This window comes from Epinephelus moara, chromosome 11 (assembly GCF_006386435.1).
Source record: "Epinephelus moara isolate mb chromosome 11, YSFRI_EMoa_1.0, whole genome shotgun sequence".
Classification (NCBI taxonomy): domain Eukaryota; kingdom Metazoa; phylum Chordata; class Actinopteri; order Perciformes; family Serranidae; genus Epinephelus; species Epinephelus moara.
Window position 1 is genome coordinate 8859916 of NC_065516.1, and position 20021 is coordinate 8879936.

Genomic DNA, 20021 nt, shown 5'->3' on the forward strand with positions numbered 1-20021 from the left:
GGGCAATCCACCCTTTTCCGGCTGAGGACCATGGCCTCAGATTTGGAGGTGCTGATTCTCATCCCAGCCGCTTCACACTCGGCTGCGAACCGTCCCAGCGAGAGTTGGAGGTCACTGTTCGATGGAGCTAGGAGGACCACGTCATCCGCAAAGAGCAGGGACAAGATCCTCCTGTCACCGAATCTGACACCCTCCACCACTCGGCTGCGCCTAGAAATCCTGTCCATGAAAGTTATGAACAGAACCGGTGACAAAGGGCAGCCCTGGTGGAGTCCAACCCTCACCAGGAACAGGTCCGACTTACTGCCAGCCACGCAAACCAGACTCGTGCTCCTTCGGTACAGGGACTGGATGGCCCTTAGCAGAGGGCCACCAACCCCATACTCCTAGAGCACCCCCCACAGGATGCCCCTGGGGACACGGTCGTAAGCCTTCTCCAAATCCACAAAACACATGTGGACTGGTTGGGCGAACTCCCATGCCCCCTCCAGCACCCTGGCGAGGGTGCACGTCAGCCGGATAAACTGGGTGGGGGGGGCTTTCACATCAGCGGTGTGTCAAGGGACTATATTCAACTTATCTTGCATTGAAACATGCATTATGACAAATTAATAAGGTTTATGTATGTTTATAAATGAAGTTGAGGAGCCTACAAGTGTTTTGTTTAGTTTGTCTCAGAGGCTCCGCGGACTGCGGACTTCGCAGCTCCGCTCAGCTGTCTGCTGCTGCGGCTTTAAATCAAACTGGTTGGAAAATTTTCAAACCAGCACAAGCCTAACTACTACTACCACTACCACTACTACTACTAGTACCACTACTACTAGTACTACCACTACCACTACTACTAGTACTACCACTACCACTACTACTACTACTACTACTACCACTACTACTACTACTACTACTACTACTACTACTACTACCACCACTACCACTACCACTACTACCACTACTAGTACTACTACTACTACTACTACTACTACTACTACCACCACTACCACTACTAGTACTACTACTACTACTACTACTACTACTACCACTACTACTACTACTAGTACTACTACTACTATTACCACTACTACTAATACTACTACTACTACTACTACTAGTACTACTACTACCACTACTACTAATACTACTACTACCACTACTACTACTACTACTACTACTACTACTACTACTAGTACTACTACTGCTACTACTACTGCTACTACTAGTATTACTACTACTACTGCTACAACTACTGCTACTGCTGTTAATGGCAGGAGGCACCTGGTGTTTTGGTACATTACATGAGTGGTGTAATTATATGGATGATGGATTGAAATTTACAATTTCTCTATCAATGAAAATTATATCAGTGTAATTCTCATTACTGTTTTGTTGCCCAGCCCCGTGCTAACGTTTGTTAGCTCTGATGTTTCCCTGATAACTTAAGATCCAGACGTCCAATCACTTAAAATCCGTTTCACCAGTTTAAGACATAAATATACAAAACGACCAAGATCTAAAAAGTGTAGTAAAAGTCAATTTATGAGAGCTTTTTACAGACAACCACAACAAAGCTTGTGCTAAGGTGATATGATGCCACTAACAGGCGACTGTGAACAAGTGACAGGGGTTGTGGCGTGAAAAAACTGATTTCTTAGGGTTTGAACATTGTTGGAAACATTTGGGATAATTTAAGTACCCAACTCAATAAAGTATATAACATTGGTCTCGGTAATTTTTCGACATTTTAATGAAGAAAAGTTGCATTTTATATCTTTAAATCATATGTCGTCACATTCACCCACTCACGGGCTGTTTTCTCATCCATAGGTATGTATTTTTTACATCTACATCTGCATCTTTGCACCTGTGTTGTGTCTTTCTTCCATCTTTGTGCTGTCTCGCTGCTGTCTGAGGTTTCTCAAAACGGCTGCTCCCCGCTTCTTACACGAGTTTACCTGAGATGAAGTTGCAGCTGTGCTTTTGTGTTTGTATGTGTGGGTGATTTTTTTTTTCCTTCCTTCCTTCCTTCCTTCCTTCCTGCCCATCAATCTTTGAATCTCCGAGTGCCAGCCAGGTATTCACCCCCTTCCTCTTTTTCTTGTTTCCACAAAATAACTCTCTTCTACTCCTCACCCCACACTGCGCCTGTATGTTTACTGTACTCCGTGTGATGGGTATTGTCATGAGACAAAATTGTTCAGTGGTTTTCAATAACACATCTTTGTGGGTGGATTTTTTTGCCCGAGCTGTCAACCGCCTGAAAAATGAAGTTGCATGTGTATGCGAACTTCCACGGCTTGTAACAGAGGTACAAAGCAAATGATCACACTTTGAACATGCAAGTCCATTTTCTGACAGATGGCGTTACAACACCCTCTTTTCATTTGAGCTTCAGCACTTCTCTTCAGAAGTCTGACTACTTGAGGCCAGAGGGATTGAGCGGGTCTGAACCTGAATAAGAACCTTTGCAGTTTGATATTTATTCGTGGATATTCCTTATAGATGGAAGCGGTGACGTCACTTGTTTAAAAGCTTCCAGCGAGCTTTCTTTGAGAGACTGAAAGCTCCAGCAATGCCTATGCCCAAGAGTGAAGATGGGGTACATCTGAAATGGATTTCAAATCGGGGAGAAAAGTGCTTATTCAACTAGTGTGTGAGTGTGTGTGTGTGTGTGTGTGTGTGTGTGTGTGTGTGTGGGGCTCTGATTGCGTGTGTACTGTTAAGGAGGGCACATCACAGCAAGATGAATTCAGACAGTCATATTCCATTCTATTTGCTCTTTTCCGCATCTCGTGGCTATATTTAGCATGTTTGTGTTTTTCCTTTTAGAGACGTAAATGTACCTTACCCGCTCTAACATGTTGTCATCCGCTAAGCTGCGAGTCACAATGTAATATTTAACAGAGCAACGTGCAATCTCCCTGAAACATTTACTCTGCATTACCATTTCTGTCTTTGATGAATTATTCCATGTGTTTTTTTTGTTTTTTTTTTATGTTTCTGTGTACTTCTGTGTCTAGTGTTTGAGTACATTTCTGACAGGTGGACATGAAAAGGTGACGCCCCTTTTGTTTGTCCACAGCTGCTCCGCAGTTCCCTGGTAAACAACCGCACGCAAGCCAAAGTGGCGGAGGAGCTGGGGATGCAGGAGTTCGCCATCACCAACGACAAAACCAAACGGCCAGTCGCGCTGCGGACCAAGACTCTGGCCGACCTGCTGGAGTGTATGTTCACATCTCTTTGATTCATTTGCAGAAAGAAAAATCTTTATAGACCTTTTTAAACCCTCTCTTCAACCTCCTTCTTGTACGTCTCTCCAGAATGTGCAGTTTAAGATGGCAGCATGAAGGACCATTATTGATTTCTTTGTTCCCTTTGTGTTAGATGTCAAACACAGTCACTTCTCTGCTGAAGACACTGGGAGAACCTCCCTATGTGCTTAGTATGAAAGGAGCAGTTAGTGGTGATTTTTTTCTTTTCTTTTTGATTCCACCAGCTACTGTTGTCACAAGTAATAAGCTACTTGTGTTTTTTTTTACCACCTAAAAGGGATAGTTTGGATCTTTTGAAGTGGGGTTGTATGAGGCACTTATCCATAGTCAGTGTATTACAAAGAGTAGATGTCAGTCGGCACACCCGCAGTTTGAAGACACAGGCCAGAGTACTACCAATGGAAGCCAAGCAATGTACTGCTGTGAATGGGGGTTTGCGGCATAGAGTGTATATTACTGACACTTCCTGTACAAAAATGAAGCCAAAATATCCCTCATACAGCCCCCGCCATCTTGTGCTGGTGACATCATTTGGAGCCAGAGTCTGCACAGTAGCGATATCTGAGGCGTCAAGTTCCCACCCAAACACTTGTCTGACCCAATCGTGAACAGCACCATTGATTGCCTGCACAGATTGGTGCACGTAGCTGCCAATCATGATGTCACATCCTGTTTTTACTTAGCAGGAAAACGAACACTTGAACATACAGCAGTGTGATAAAAACAACCTTAAATGACTGAAAGCATCTTTGGGAAAAATGTATTTGTGGTTTTAGTTGGCTATGTATCATCTGCTAACATGCAGGGGGCAACTTTTTGATATGTACTGCAGTCAGCCAATAGGGGGCGATCGAGATGTTTCGGCTTCACTTTTTGGGGAGCTGTCATGTCGTCCATCTTATACAGTCTTTGACTTGCAGTCTAAGTGGGCGCTATATTCAGAATGCTTTCACTGCTTCACTGCCCTTTCACTTAAGTATTTCTTAGGCATAAGTGAAATTGTGCTGCAGCTATGCCACACCTGCATTACGCTGCTGGTTAGCATTTCAGGTCAGACTTTCAGTGGTGTATGGAAAACACACCAAACACAAGAAAAAAAAAAGATTTTGACTATGACAATGGAATGTCATTTCCTGTGGAGATGAGAGAATACAGAAGAAGACATTTTGCAGAGGGGGACTGAATGGGGCAAAAAAGAGAGAGCAGAAACTTCTGTGGAAACCGGAGGCTGATAAAGAGCACAAGCTAATCGCCTAAACTGTAAACACCTGCTCACAGAGCCAGAGAGCTACTGCTGCCATGAGTAGGACTTAATTACAGCACAACTTCAGGATCTGAAGCGCTTATCCAGAGTGAGCGCCTCACGCTTTACTGGTTTTTGGGTAAATCTTTTCATTTATTTGTAGGTATCTGGCCTAATTTTACCTGACTGTTGCATAGGGCTGGGTGATATGCCCTGAAAATTATAACATGATATTTTTAGGCTATATTGATACACAATACATATCGCGATATTTTTAAATCTCCTCAAAAGCACTTCATCAATGTTAGGATTGGAAGACAAAATCAAACATAAGAATATTTCTGACCAAATACCCTCTCTGATGCCACAGAGTTGTTGGGATGACTATTGTTTTTATTTTGTTTTTGTTTTTATCAATAATCATCAATAATGTGGATATAACGACCAAGTGGGTCAGGGCAATTGTTTAAACAAATAGAAAATTCTGGTAAGTTGATACATTTAAATCACTTTGCTGCAATGCAGCCTTTAAAACGAGGGAAAAGTCACCAATTATGCCATATCATGATACAACGATATCCAAATCTAAGACAGTACATAGACTCATATCTTGATAACAGTATTATATCTTTAAATTGCCCGGCCCTACTGTTGCATGCATCAGTGCTCTCATCAGTGGCATATTTGTGGGTGGTTTTACATAATCCTTTTGAGAGAAACGTTCACTGTAAACATCAAGTTGCCTCAGTCTTGCAGGTGAAGTGTTGATGTCTATATTCAGTGTAACTAATCACAGCTGTTTTATTTTTATTTTATTTATTTTTTTAAATTAGCTTAGAAAACACAAGTACGCATCGTAGAAATCTTTAGAGAAGTGAAGTCTTGTTTGGTCTGATCACACAACAGTACTTTTTTAACCGGAACAGCTGACCTGCTGCGTAATACAATGCATGGAACTGTTGCGCTATTGAACAGGAATAGGGGAGCTCTGCAGTTGAGAAATGTAGAGCCAAAGGAAAGGCTGCGTGACACAAAGTAAAGCGTTAAAAATATTCTCAATACAGCATCCACTTAAACTGATGTCAGTTTTTTTTAAGATGACTAAAATACATTTTACTCCTGCCCCTGTCCACAGCAACACATTGGTTAGGTTCCATGTTGTGCTCTTGTGCTGACTGCCTTGTACTGTAGGTTATACACCAACGCTGGACAAGCACATCATACAAACCCACTTCAAAAACTCCAAACTATCCCTTTAATAGATTGTTGGAACAGAATAAGACATAAAATATGCTTAGTAAGATAAGTGGATGGCGGAAAAGTTACATTTGGCAGCTGAAGGGAAAATGATCTGCATTGTCCAGTGGTGATTTCATCCACCTTGGCTTTGGTGGACTTAACATCCTGCTTTCAGGATATTATACAAATTAGAGTGGGCAGTTGGCCTGGAAGGTAGAGTCTAATAAAGCATCAAAAAATTCAAACTGAAAACACAGCAGTGTAGGTTTATCAGCAGTGGTAGCTGTGCATCAGTCTGTACTCGCACACTGAGAGTTAGTTTCTATTTAATTGTTAACTAATTGAAAAAAAAGAAAATTAATAGTAATAAAATCAAGAATAAGTGTGCTCCAGGGCAGTGGCAGTGAGTAGGCAGTACTTAATGCTTATATTTCAAATGTGTTTTAATATGTCATACATTATAATCAGTATAACTGTTAGACTTCATGTTTCTTTATGTGGTCGTAGCTGTACCAAGGACATTTTCTATTTAATGGGATGAAGGGTAGAAAGTCAAAGTTGTCTTCATTTAAATAACTGGTTGCAATAACATTGCATTATTGCAACACATAAAAATAAAAAGATAATGTGCAGTGGTGGTGAGGACTCGTGCTAAGTTTGACAGATATTTGAAGTATAAAGAAGGCGACATCACAGGGGAGCAAGTTCAGTGCCTTTCACTGGTGCTTCTGGTGAGGCTCTGTCGAACACATGCTGCAGTGCTTGTGGGTGGGAAGCCTGCCTACTGGCCCTTTCCCAGGCCGATCCCTGCTGACTACACAACACAAATGCCAAAACATGTTTAAGGTGACTAAGAAGCAGTGTCTCCATTATGCAGGTTGTTGATGTACTGCTCAAACACATCGTGGTCACAATTCCGATACAGATATCAATATTTAAGAGTTTAGAAGTCCAGCAACATAGATCATGTTTTTTTCATAAACACGTACCACAGAAAGAAAAGAATCCCTTAATGTTTTTTTAAGCTCTCAGATATCTATTGTTTTTGGCCTTAAGAAATCCAATATTGGTCTGGCTATAATGGAGTCCTGCTGTTCTGATATGAATGCGTAATGTCCCCCAGTCCCCAAGTCCCCAAATATAAAATACATAATAAGTTCTTTTTTTATTTAGGCCTGCATATGATGATACAAATACAGCTAGAGACAAAGTGATGGTTCCTTTATTTTAAAGGAACACTTCACCTGCCAAACGATCATTTGTGTATCAATCACTCACCATGTTTGACTTTGATTTCTAGAAGAAAATTTAGTTTCTCTCGCATGCATTCACGGTGAATAAAGAATCCAAAAACAGGAAAAATTCTTCATGAATTGAAGTCATAGGGGTCCATGTTTAACAACAGCCAAAGCTACATCAAACATCGGTTGAGAAACTCTCACACAACCTGCAAGGTATAATTGAAGTCTCATTTATCCAGGTGTATGATCAGTACTTCCCAAATGTGCATTTTTACTAAAATGTTACTATTACAACCACCTCAGCGTATACACTCTCACACACAGACGAGTAGCATGCCTGCCCAGAGTGTTTTAAATATTACGGTTTTAGCGAAAATTTATGTTTCTGAAGTACTTAGAGTTGACCCTGGGCTTACTCAGCCGCTTTTCACTGACCCATTGTTAACCAAGGGTTAAACTAAGCCCAAGGCTATACATGCAAACTGCCATTCTACTAGACCTGGGTTAAAGGTCCAGTGTGTAGAGCCCAGTTCAGACCAAAGATTCGCGATGAGACAAGTTGAAACAAGTGACTTCTTGCGGTTGATGCTCTGTAACGTTCTAAAAACCTGCTGGTTCACACCAATGCAACGAGATGACATGGTGTATCAACTCTATGCAACAACTCTCTATACTTCCATTCTGGTTTCCAGCTTTTCGGGCTTATTTTGTGGCTGAATATAATTTGTAGCTTCTTAAAATATGAATGAGGATAGTAATAGTGAGATACTGGCTTCAGTTGCATTTGTAGTAGTGATGAAACGGTGAAAAAACATAAACAAAACGAGCATCAGATGGACTGTAACCAGCAACCTGCGATTTGACCAGCTGAGTTGCAGGTGACAGACCCAGCTCAGACCGGCCAGTTCACACCACTGCAACTTTGCTCTGCAACGTTCCAAAACAGTCTCATCTCGTCGTGAATCCTCAATCTGAACTGGGCTTAAGATTTTGTGGCATTTAGCAGTGAGGTTGCAGAACTGAAACTTCTCCTGTGTACCAAGCGCACAGGAGAACTACGGTGGCCGACAAGAAAATGCAAAAATCAAGCATGGCCCCATCCAGAGCCAGTGTTTGATTTCTGTGTTCTGGGCTACTGTAGGACAACATGGTAGACTCCATGGAAGAGGACCTGCTTTATAAGTAGATATATAAATGGTTCATTTTAAGGTAACAAAAACACAACCATTCAAGTGTCCCTGTTTCACGTTGGCAACTTTTAGCTCCGGGTTAAGTCCTTTTTTAGGAGATAACCCTTCAAACCTGGTGGTAACCCTGCTCCCCAGCAGGGCCAGGAAGCCCTAGACTAAAGTCAGGGTTTGCCTACTTGAACTGTGTCAGAATTTAGCCAGTGTTAGCCTGGGGCCAACACCTCCCTTAGCCTCGAGAGTTTGTAAACAGATGTTTTGATACAGTTTTGCTGTTGTTAAATGCAGCCCCCTTTACTTTAGTTAATCAAGAATGTTGACCTTTTTTTGGATTATTCGTTCACCCTGGAGGCATGCAAGAGAAAAACAGTTTTTCCTCCCGAATTCAACCAAACACAAGGTGAGTGATTGTATACAAATAATCATTCAGTTGTCAATGCTCGTTCATTGATTTCAATGCCACAATGAAGAGGCAGAGGAAAATGTAGCAAAGCTTTAAGCTCTGTGCATGTCCAAATTAATACTAGCAGACAAGGTGGTGACCCCTCCACACAATCAGAGGAACATGCAAGCAGAGACAGAGTGGAGAGAGTGTATAGGCCTTATTAGGACTGAGCTCATGTGTGTTGGAGGAGACCCACTGCAGTCCACATTAGGCCAACAAAGAGCTAGCAGTGACAGGGACTGTCCAGACTGGCAGAAAAAGTAGGAAAAACAAAAAGAATAAAGCACTAATGCGTTCCAGGTCAGCATTCAATAGGCAGACCTTTAATACATAAGCTTCACATCATTTGCCTTTGAAATTATCTTTCAAAGTTGAGGCCGGAGCAGAGTTGATGACACAGGAAGGGGACGAGGTTCAGCGCTGGAAATGAGTGCAGCTCTTGCGCATATGAACAGTCATGCCCTGCAGCTACAGCAGACCCTCACTGGCCTCCTGAAATATTACCTATTATTCCTCTTCCATGTCCCACTGTCTTAGTCGCGGAGATGAGTGAATGCACTTGCAGCTAATAGAAGAGGAAAACAAAGGGACAGCTACGAGATGAAGATGACACCCAGCACCTACTCCTTACATTTCAAATCATTTTCAGTTCAGTTAGACCGCCAGTTACTCTCAATTCAGCTTGACATACAGTTTTATCTTATATATTATATATGTTTCTGTGAACTCTGTGTGGCCCTCGCTTTACCAATTTCCTGTTTGATGGAAAAAGGCAGGGAACTAGAGAGCCATCTTTTCCAATTGTTTACATTAACATCACATCACTTGCAGTGGAAGGCCACAGCTGAGGATTGTCCTCTTTGTTAATGTTTCATTTACTTTAAAAGCAGGAAGAAAACCAACTGTTAAGCAGAGCAGAAGAAGAACCCACACGTCAAATACTATCTTGTATTGCTTTATTGTTTCAACAATTGCTGTCTGTATTTTTCTGTCTGCAGCTTTCATCGCAGCTCTCTACATAGATAAAGACCTGGAGTATGTGCACACCTTCATGAACGTCTGCTTTTTCCCGCGCCTGAAGGTGAGCCCCTATTGATAGTCATTCACCACTTGCACCTGATCAATGAGCCGCTCAGCCAGGCACCTCATAGAGAAAGAACCAGGGAGATGATTAGAAGGGAGCTAATGGCTGAGCCTTAATGGCGCTAGCATCGACGCAAGACCTGAAGTGGTGCTCGGCTGTTGAATGACTCGCGGCGACGGCAGCTTTGATCGCTATTTTAGTCACCTTTAATGGGAATCACAACAGTGTCGTCAGCCTTTTTCTATTGGTCCAAGAAGTGCTGATGGGGTCCACTTCTGGAGTGTTCCAGGACTTGGATGAATCGCTTCAGTCAAGACTCCCATGGTCAGATGTGAATGAGGAAGGAAGGGCATTTTATTCTGAAGCACTTTTGGATTGTCCAAATTTAGACAGAAGAGCCCTACGACTGCTATTTTCCCATTAATAGAGCTGCTGTGGTAAAAGACACAAACTATCACATACTATCTCATGTCTAAACGGGCATGCGCACAAGTGTGCACACACACACATGCTCATGTGCGAGTACCCACACAGCGTGGACCTCTCCTTGTGAAGCTGCTGCAGTGGTCTGATATGCCATGCTAATTGCTGTCTTGGTGTGCCTCTCCAGGGAGAATCCCCAGCTCTGGAGGAGCTGAGCTTTGCGTCATGGTCGCTGCAAGAGAGCACCTCATTTCCACTTCCAAGAGAAAAGTTGTGAAACAGCCAGCACGTCTCCTTATATAGCCTTCTGGAAACCACAGTGTTGCACACTGTGCTGCTTCATCCAATTTGGATGGGAATAGAGAGGCAAAACCAGGGACATAAACGCTTCTTTCCTTATGTTCGTTCCTTTCCTTATAAAATAAAGTACTAAAAAGAAAGCGTAGAAAAAAGCTATGCTCTTTCGAAAACAGCCTAATTTCTCTGCTTTCGGCTAAAGGGGTGTAGATGCCCCCCAGAGAGAGGAAAAGTGGGAAGGAGAAAAAGGGAAGTAAAGCGCGAAAGCAAGAACAGCAGAGATGCAGGAGTTGGGGGGGGGGGGGCAGTAAAGTGAGAGAGTAGCGAGCAACAGAAGCAGAAGCACTCTTTGTAGAAAATTAATAGGAGCAGACAGTTCTGGATTCAAAGTCTGCCTTTTTATGACAAGGCTGCCTCCCGTTAATGGAAGGGCTTTTAGAAGTCCCCCTTGGATAAGAGAAATGTATCAGGGATGCACACCTGGGAGACTCCCAGACGCTCTTTATATCTGGCCGGGGATTGGCTTTTGTCTTAAGTAGCCTGTGATTTGTACTCACTGTGAAGACACAGATGGAGAGTCAGTAAGGGAGAGAGCAAATAAGTGAGTGCACAAGGAGGGGGGGGAATGGTGGAGAGGGTCATGGCAAGAATGAAGTAAAAGCATGAGTGGCCGAGGGAGAGAGCTGCTGCTGATTTTTGTTTGTTATGTTTCTGATTCTTTGGAAGAAGTTTGCGAAGGAAGTAGTTTGATTCCGTGTGTGTTTTTTGTGTTACAGGAGTTCATTCTCAACCAGGATTGGAATGACCCAAAGTCTCAGCTGCAGCAGTGTTGTTTGACCCTGAGAACTGAGGGCAAGGAGCCCGATATCCCACTGTACAAGTAAGACCCGAGAAAGCACAGAGACGCACCAGCTATTTGAAGCTAGCACTGACAGTGAATTTTAGGAATTTGAAAAGATTTGCCAAGAGTGACTTTTTGCCCAACCTAACTTTAGGTTAATATGTTTATATTTTTGTAAAATATCTTGACATAGTTACTTTGCCACTCACAAAAATTTACCACTGAAAATAAAGTCTCAGTTAAATATAGCCTTTTTTAGCATTAACAGGATCTAAGAGTAATGATACATTATTAGAAGTGGGCAATATGTACAGTAGTGTTGTCACGATACCAAAATCTTTGTTTCGGTACCAATACCAATATGAATTTCGATACTTTTCGATACTCTTCGGTACTTTTCCTAAGGAAAAGTCCTTTTGGATACAAACCTTTAGAACAATAAATAGTAGGGGTGTAACGGTACCAAAAAAATCATGGTTCGGTAAGTACCTCGGTACGGACGTCACGGTTTGGTAACTCAAATGTTCTACCAAGTTTGTGTTGTCTCGTGTTGTCTCCCTTTGCGATGCAGACTTTCTCTTGTCTTTTTTCACGTGCGCCAGCTGCGAATGTTGATACAGGTGTTGTCATACACACCACTTACGCAATCTGTGCTCCAATAAGAACAAGAAAGGCGTTTGTGTGCATAATTGAGTAAAATAAATTAACTAAATTAATGAATTGAATCAGTTTCAAAGTACCGGTATTTTCCGAATGCAGTATAGTGCCGTTTGGAATACTCTAGTACCGCGGTACTATTTTAGTACCGGTATACCGTGCAACACTAATGTACAGTTTAGTGGTTCCCATCTTCATGTATTTCAACAATATATACTACTTTTACCAAACTATTTAAACTGTTTATCTGCTACTTTTACCTAGCTATGCCAACTGGCTATTTACTTTTAGCTAACAAATTCAACTCTTCATTGTTTTTTGTTATTTATCCATTACCTTTAGCTAATATTTGTACTGTTTATACTTTATTCATTACTTTAAGCTATTTCAACTATTTATCATATATCCATTACGTTTGGCTAACTATTGCAGCTATGTATCTTTTACCTTAGCGAAGTGTTTTAGCTATTTATCCATTACCTTTAGCTAACAATATCAACTATTTATCCATTAATTTTAGCTAGCTCTTTTAACCATTTATCATTCAGCCATTACTTTTAGCTAACTATTTGAACTATTTGTTTTTTACCTGTCGCAAACCATTTTAGCCATTCATTCATTACCTTTAGCTAACTATTTCAACTATTTATCCATTCATTTTCGCTAACTATTGAAACCATTTGTCATTTATCCATTACTTTTAGCTAACTATTTCAAAGATTTATCTCTTACCTTTAACTATTTCAACTATTTATCCATTCATTTTTGCTAACTATTTCAACTTTTTTTAATCATTTATCCTTTACTTTTAGCTAACTATTTCAACCGTTTATCCATTACTTTTAGCTAACTATTTCAAGTTTTAATACTTTACATAAATATTTCAACTGTTTATACATTTTTTAGCTGTTTCTATTTATCCATTATCTGTTACTTTAAGCTATTTCAACTATTAATTCTGTACTTTTAACCAACTATTTTAATCATTTATCCCTTTTAGCTAACTCTTTCTACTGTTTATCCTTTACATTTACCAAAGTACTTTTACTGTTCATCACTTACTTTTAGCTATTTCAGCTACTTTTAGTTTTAGCCTTTTTATCTCTTTAATTCTAATTAATTTAATCTCAGATTAACACTAATCAGAGTTTAGTAAAACTAGGTTTAAAATGAGTAAATCCAGATTTTACATTAAGCAGATCCCTGTTGCACCATTAAAAATTAAGAGAGGCTCAGATTTTCCTCCTTTGAGAAAAACTTGTTGGCTGCATTAATGGAACAATGTTACGAGTTGTGTAGGCCAAACAGGTCCCCATCCACCATCTGGAAACAGGAGTTGGAACATCAGCGGTGCAGCTGTGTTTCTGTCACTACCATGCTTGACAGTTGACCCAATCTTTCTGTTCAGCATAGTGTTGCACGGTATACCGGTACTAAAATAGTACCGCGGTACTAGAGTATTCCAAACGGTACTCTAGAGTATTCCAAACGGTACTATACTGCATTCGGAAAATACCGGTACTTTGAAACTGATTCAATTTATTAATTTAGTTAATTTATTTTACTCAATTATGCACACAAACGCCTTTCTTGTTCTTATTGGAGCACAGATTGCGTAAGTGGTGTGTATGACAACACCTGTATCAACATTCGCAGCTGGCGCACATGAAAAAAGACAAGAGAAAGTCTGCCTCGCAAAGGGAGACAACACGAGACAACACAAACTTGGTAGAACATTTGAGTTACCAAACCGTGACGTCCGTACCGAGGTACTTACCGAACCATGATTTCTTTGGTACCGTTACACCCCTACTATTTATTGTTCTAAAGGTTTGTATCCAAAAGGACTTTTCCTTAGGAAAAGTACCGAAGAGTATCGAAAAGTATCGAAATTCATATTGGTATTGGTACCAAAACAAAGATTTGGTATCGTGATAACACTAGTTCAGCACCAAAACAGCTTTCTTGGTGATTTTGACAAAAATTCATCATCATCATAAAGATCGAGTGGGTTGAGTCTGTCTCTCTTCGAACAACTTGATTATTTTGCTGAATCTATCTCAACAAAGCAGCCATTCACTCAACTGTAGATTTAACGTTAGCCTTGGATCACAGATTGAAATGGAGTTAAAAGTTTTGGTGCAACAGAAGTAAATTTAAACTAGGTTTAGAGTAAAAACTAAAAATTTAAAGAGAGTTTTAAATGTAATCTTTCTTAATTTTAAGCTAGTTTTAAAGTTTAGTGCAACGGAATTTAAAACTTAAACGAGTGAATCCTTGTTGGTGCAATCCTTGTTGGTGCAATCCAGCCTTATTCCATTATGTTTAACCTTATTATTTCAATTCATCTATTACATTTAGATAACTATTTCCACTGTCTATCTATTACTTTTACTCCTTTAAATTATTTATCCATTAGTACATCCATTATTACATTACTGCCAGCTGTTTGAACTATTTATTTACTTTTGCTTTTGCCTCCATTTTTTCACGTAGCACCAATCAACTGCAAAACTAGTAGTATGGTTGGGAATCATTGGACTAATATCTCTATAAACATAAAAGCTGCCATGGTATGAACAGAATGGCTAAATCCTTGATGGTTTACACATTTCTGTCCTCTCAAGGTGCATACTGTCATATTGCCCAATCTCACAAATGATCTATTGTTTTAACTTTGTATTTTTTGTACTGGCCAGTTGTATTGATAGAAATGTAAGCTCTAACAACCATACATGAGTGTAGGCACAGGAAAAAAAGTCTCTTCCCTCTCTTCAGTATAACCCAGTCTACAGTTGAAATGGGTTCAGTCAGGCATCACATGGCCCACGGTACACATTCAGAGAAATAAAATGGCACAAACATAATTTACAGGACTTTTCTCCTCAGCATTGGTCCCTGAACATTGTGAATAGCTGTGTAAAGGTCCCTGTTGTTGTGATAAATAAACACGCCCAAAGAGACCTCTTATTTGACAAAAGGTCAAGGAGCAAGTGTCATTTGACAGAATGCTTTTGAGAGCTGCCATGAAGCACTGTGTTTGTCGCCATGGAAACTGACAAACAGTGTTTTCTCTGAGCGAAAAAAAAAAAAAAGGTGGTCAGCTGGACGAGCAAGGGCAGTTGGAGACGGAGCAGTTTTATGTACAATGAACTCCACAATCCAGCTTTTAATCAGTTCCCTCCTCCCTTCTATCTTCCGCATACTTATTTGATAGCTTTTCAGCACTCCTCTGTTTATTATTCTGTCTATCTGCCCGATGGATGGTGATTTTTGACACAACATAACTCTGACACTACAATCAACGCCTCCCTCCAACTCTGTTGCCCGCAAGAACGTGAAAGAGAAACAAATAGAGCTCCTGGGTGACTTGAATTTCAACATTTTAACACACACATACGTACACAAGAATAGACACCATCTTACATAAAACTAGCCACCAGTGAATTTGAGGCTTTTGCTACAGCCTTGAGTGTAATTATTTTGTCCTGTTCCACGGATGCACAGGAGCAGCCGATGATCTGGAGCAGCCTCCTCATGAGATGACCTGACCCCTGTTGGTCGATAAGCCAGAATCATAGACCTTTTATAGCTTTTCATCAGCAGTTGTTGGCGTCAAGTCTGTCAGACTGTCTTAAGGGGTCGTCTGAATTTGTTTACAAGTGTGAAGAGCAGAGAAACAAGAGGGTGAGACAAGAGTGTGAGTCAGACAGACAGACTAAATGAATGAGGGAGGGCAGGAAAGGACACAGAAAAGGGGGAAGGAAAGGAGTTAATGCAGTGAGCCCCCTGTTAAAGGTTCCCTGGCGAATGTGTCTAGCTGATGACAGATTCGCACCTCAACCCCAGCACCATCACTTTACTGTACATCTCGTCTGGGCAGGACACACCAGGGAGCAAGCACGTACACACTTTCACATTGTGCAGAGAATGGCCTGAGTCAGTAAGTAGCTCCTTTTAGTGTGAGCTGAAGCTCGTACAGACCCTCTACGGTGCCGTTTCTTCTCCCTCGCACGCCTCCATCTGTGTGCAGCCTTGAAGTTGACAATTTCCCAACAGCTCGCAGATTTCCTTTTTATTCCGTCTCGTTTTGTGTTATTTTAGCAGCATGATAATTCCAAGTGACACGCTCTCCCTGTTGAGATTTGGCTAAAACGCCGCTCACAGGAGTCTTATTTGCTCCGCACATGCTACTCGCTTCTTCATTTGTAAGCGAGAAAGGGGGGCTGAATTATTGATAAAGTGTCATAAGTGACCACATTGCATTAAAAATGGATTGCTCTCCTGAAATAAGTAAATTGTCTGTGAATAATTTAGGTGACTCACAGCTTGGGTCTGAGATGTTTATGCTAATGTTAACATTTCAAACATCTCCCAAGTTTTGTCTGCTGTCTTGTACTTATGTCCCTGTAGAAATGTAACAAAATTGACGGCATGATTTTTATTCTCTCTCTTAAATGAGGTACATCTGTAAATTAGTTAAGTGATATTCTGCTGTCATCCTTCTCTTAGATTTCTTGGTCCCTCTTAAGCTTTTTCATTGTTTACCCTTCTAGCGCACCAAAGACTCATGGGTCTCAAAGACTATTGTCATTCCTTTATTTCAATTCCTCTCCCAACATGTCATTTTTTTTTTTTTTTTTTTTTTTACCAAACACAGATCTTGGTATCTGAAGATGATGGGTGTGGGGAGTTTGGGAGGCTTTAAAAGTTGTTTATATGTCCCTCAGATGGCTTCTGCACACTCTCAAAGCACGCTACTGAATCAAAGGGCTATTCCCCTCCTCTCAACCCGCCGCTTGAGATGAATTATATTTGTTCCAATTGAAAACTTTTTTTTCCTTCACCTCCCTTTTTCTTGTTATTTCTCTAAAGGACAATGTCCCTGAGTGTCCTTGTGCCTCTCTCCTGGGTATTATTATTATTATTTCTCAACTCTACCCTCCTCCCTGTCATCCCATATTTCTGTGTTTGAATTTGCAGGACCCTGCAGACAGTGGGGCCCTCTCATGCCCGCACCTACACCGTTGCAGTGTATTTCAAAGGGGAGCGAATCGGCTGTGGCAAAGGCCCAAGGTGAGTAAGACAGTACAATATAATAAGACACAACAGGACAAGGCGCTCCACTTTTCAATGCACCGCTAATGGGCTCGAGAATAATGGCTGCGCTTTATTGATGGTGTTTATTATAGCAATTAAGCTCTTGTTGGCCTATTCTATTGGGAGAGACATTATGCAGAATGAAAATGAATCGATTCATTATTGATCTGACGTAAATTGTGTTATGGAAATATCACTTTGTGCAGAAGAAGAGTCTGTGACCAGGCGGCACTGTAGCTGCGTTTTGGCATACCTGGGATTCTGTGTTCACAGCAGGACAGTGATGTGTTTGTGCGTGTGTTTTTGTGTTTGACTGCACACCTTTGTGTGCGCTCCCACAGTCACGCTTTTGTAAAGTAAAGAAAGTGAATCTCCGCGAGACGGCCTTTTCAGGGTTGGAGGGGTTGACAATAAAGCTGAAGCTGAGCCTGCGAGAAATGAAACGTAAATCCATCAAGCATCTTTCACCCCTCCCCACCACCACATGTGGAAATCCCCTCCACGGCCCCCTACTTGAAAGCGCTCTCTCTTGCTCTAAGCTGGCGATAAGTTTGTCCCTTCCATAGGATCTTTGACAGCTTACTGTTTTTGTATTTACATGACTTAAGCTCCCAGCCACCTCCGCTGCTGGGCTATGATCACGCAGCACATAATATATATGGAGGGACGGTGAATTGCAGGCGTAAACAGTGCCCAGCGCAGAGGCGCCAATAGGCTTACCTTTTTGAAATGTGTGCACTGTGTTACCTGGGATTGTCAGGCAAAAGGGCTCTTTCAAAACAAATATAAAGCAGTTTTGATAATCCTCTGAATATTGGGCCTGATTTTTTTTTTTTTTTTTTTTTACAGAATTTCAAAAAAGGGACATTTTTGAATATGCTAAAGACCTTTTCTCCCTCTCTCTCTGTCTCTCTTCTCTGTCTCCTTTTTAAAAATATTTCTAATCTAGCATCCAACAGGCGGAAATGGGAGCTGCGATGGATGCGCTCGAAAAATGTGAGTTGTTTGGCAACGTGAACCCCTCCCCTCCACACACACACACATATTCACACTTTAAGCCTTTCACACGCTTTGCCTCAGTGTTGAATATTAGCCTTGGCTGTACAGTATGCAAGATGGCTGGCAGAGAGCTGTGGCCTGACCAGCCGGTTGGCTGCGACATATAGGACATTAGGCTGTTTGAAGTGCTAGCCCAGAGCACAGGCATGAGGCCTAGCCAGAGATGGAGAACCAATAAAACAAGGACAGGGGAAGCTAAGCGTCCTCGACCGTGTCGATCATCCCGAGGGAGTGCAGGAAGTTTGTGTCGAGGGCAGGCAAAGTTTGTGTTTTTTTTTTGTTGTGTTTGGAGCCCTTTTTCAGACCACGAGAGTGAGGCTTCACACTCGGAGCGACTCTCTTGTGCTCAGCACTCCTCTTCAGATTTGAAGGAGTGCGGCCGCTGCGTTCCCTGTGTGCTGCTTCACTCCTTGGCTGTTTTTCATCTTGTCATCAACCACCACTTAAGGAAAATAGATAGTGGTTTTTAGGCATTTACAATGTCTCATTCACTGCCAAGTAAAAATACAATTACAGGGCTCTTAGAAACACATCCACGAGCCATTTCCATCATCTCCCAATGCATATGTATGTGGATGCATAATATCATGCATTACACTGAGCGTGTAGAGTTTGGTATGTGTTCAAGTGTAATTTTTTGGACTGGACTTGCTTGCCATCCCTGCGACCACCACATTAATCAAATGTACAATTTGTTCTTTACTCAACTAATTATCTGGAGGTAAGCACAAATGGCTTTGTTGGAACAGGCCTGTAGAACTTGCAAAGGGCAGGAAGGTCGGACTTTGATTTAATTTGGCTCATAAATGAGGCCTCCAGCCTCTTGTGATTGATACTGTTTGTGCGTCCAAGCTTTAGCTTTTTATGAAACATTAGTGTTATGGTGGTATTTTTTAACACCGTTCTCTCAGTCTCCCTCTGTGTCTCCCTCCGGTCCCCCCTCTCCCTCATCTCCCTCCTTCCTTATCAGGGGGCGTAGTTCAGTGCACACACACTCTCTCTCCTGTGTCTTCCTCCCTCCCTTAATTCCTCCCATTTCCTCTCCCCAGTGTACACCTCTGTCACCATGATTGATAGATGCTCATTGCTAGTAAATGAACATTTCCCCCCTCATAAATTGCTGTTTCATGTGACTAGATTAGCAATGCCTTTTAAAAGGTCAGTTAATTTAAAATCATCTCTTCAAGTCTCCTTCCTTCGGCGCAAAATGCTTCCAGTTCGAGGGCTTTGTTTGACTTTGTATTGTCACTTAATTTAAACCCGCCAATTTACAACGCGCCCCTCGGCTCAATGTACTCTTTTCTTTCACCCAGTGCTCCTGAGCAACTGAGGTGAGCCTGTCAATTATATGATTTTAATTAATTATTAGAGGGAAAAACACAGATAGACTGCTCACTTTTAAATATTACCAATAATATTGGTCCTATAATAGTAAAGGAACAGTGTTGATTTACAGATTGAAGGAAGGGTTATCGACACAGCTCTGGTGTGGTTACACAGGCTGAAAAATCTGCACCAGTGAATTGTCACTTGTGGTTGATCAGGTCTTTTCCACTATCCATCATTTCCCAGAAGTGCTCATTATTAGGAGGTCTTTTTTTCAATTAAATATAGTAAGATTATCTTTATATTATTATTATTTTCCAGAATTCACTATCCAAGCCTAAATTAATTACTTCTTTGCAAGAAATGGCACTGTAGCATGCATATTGTCTTATTCCACTGTTGTTGAGATAAATACCCAAGGTCAGTCCTCAGGGTTCAAATTATGGGCTGGTCGATGTGGAGAAAATCAAATAGCACTCAATTTTTGACCAAATACCTCAATGTTTATATTCAATTTAATTCAGTTTTATTTATGAAGGCCAATATCACAAATTACAGTTTGCCTCAGAGGGCTTTACAGCATACAACATCCCTCTGTCCTTTGGACCCTCGC

General features: G+C 41.2%; 1 protein-coding gene across 1 annotated transcript in view; it reads left to right on the top strand.

Moving 5' to 3' along the window:
* Positions 1–20021, top strand: part of drosha (drosha ribonuclease III) — a 170135-nt gene that overhangs the window by 139016 nt on the left and 11098 nt on the right. Inside the window, exons 27-31 of the mRNA XM_050056313.1 lie at positions 3077–3218; positions 9620–9702; positions 11202–11305; positions 16907–16999; positions 17973–18019. Of these exons, the coding sequence (XP_049912270.1) occupies positions 3077–3218; positions 9620–9702; positions 11202–11305; positions 16907–16999; positions 17973–18019 (469 nt within the window). The remainder of the gene's footprint in view (positions 1–3076; positions 3219–9619; positions 9703–11201; positions 11306–16906; positions 17000–17972; positions 18020–20021) is intronic.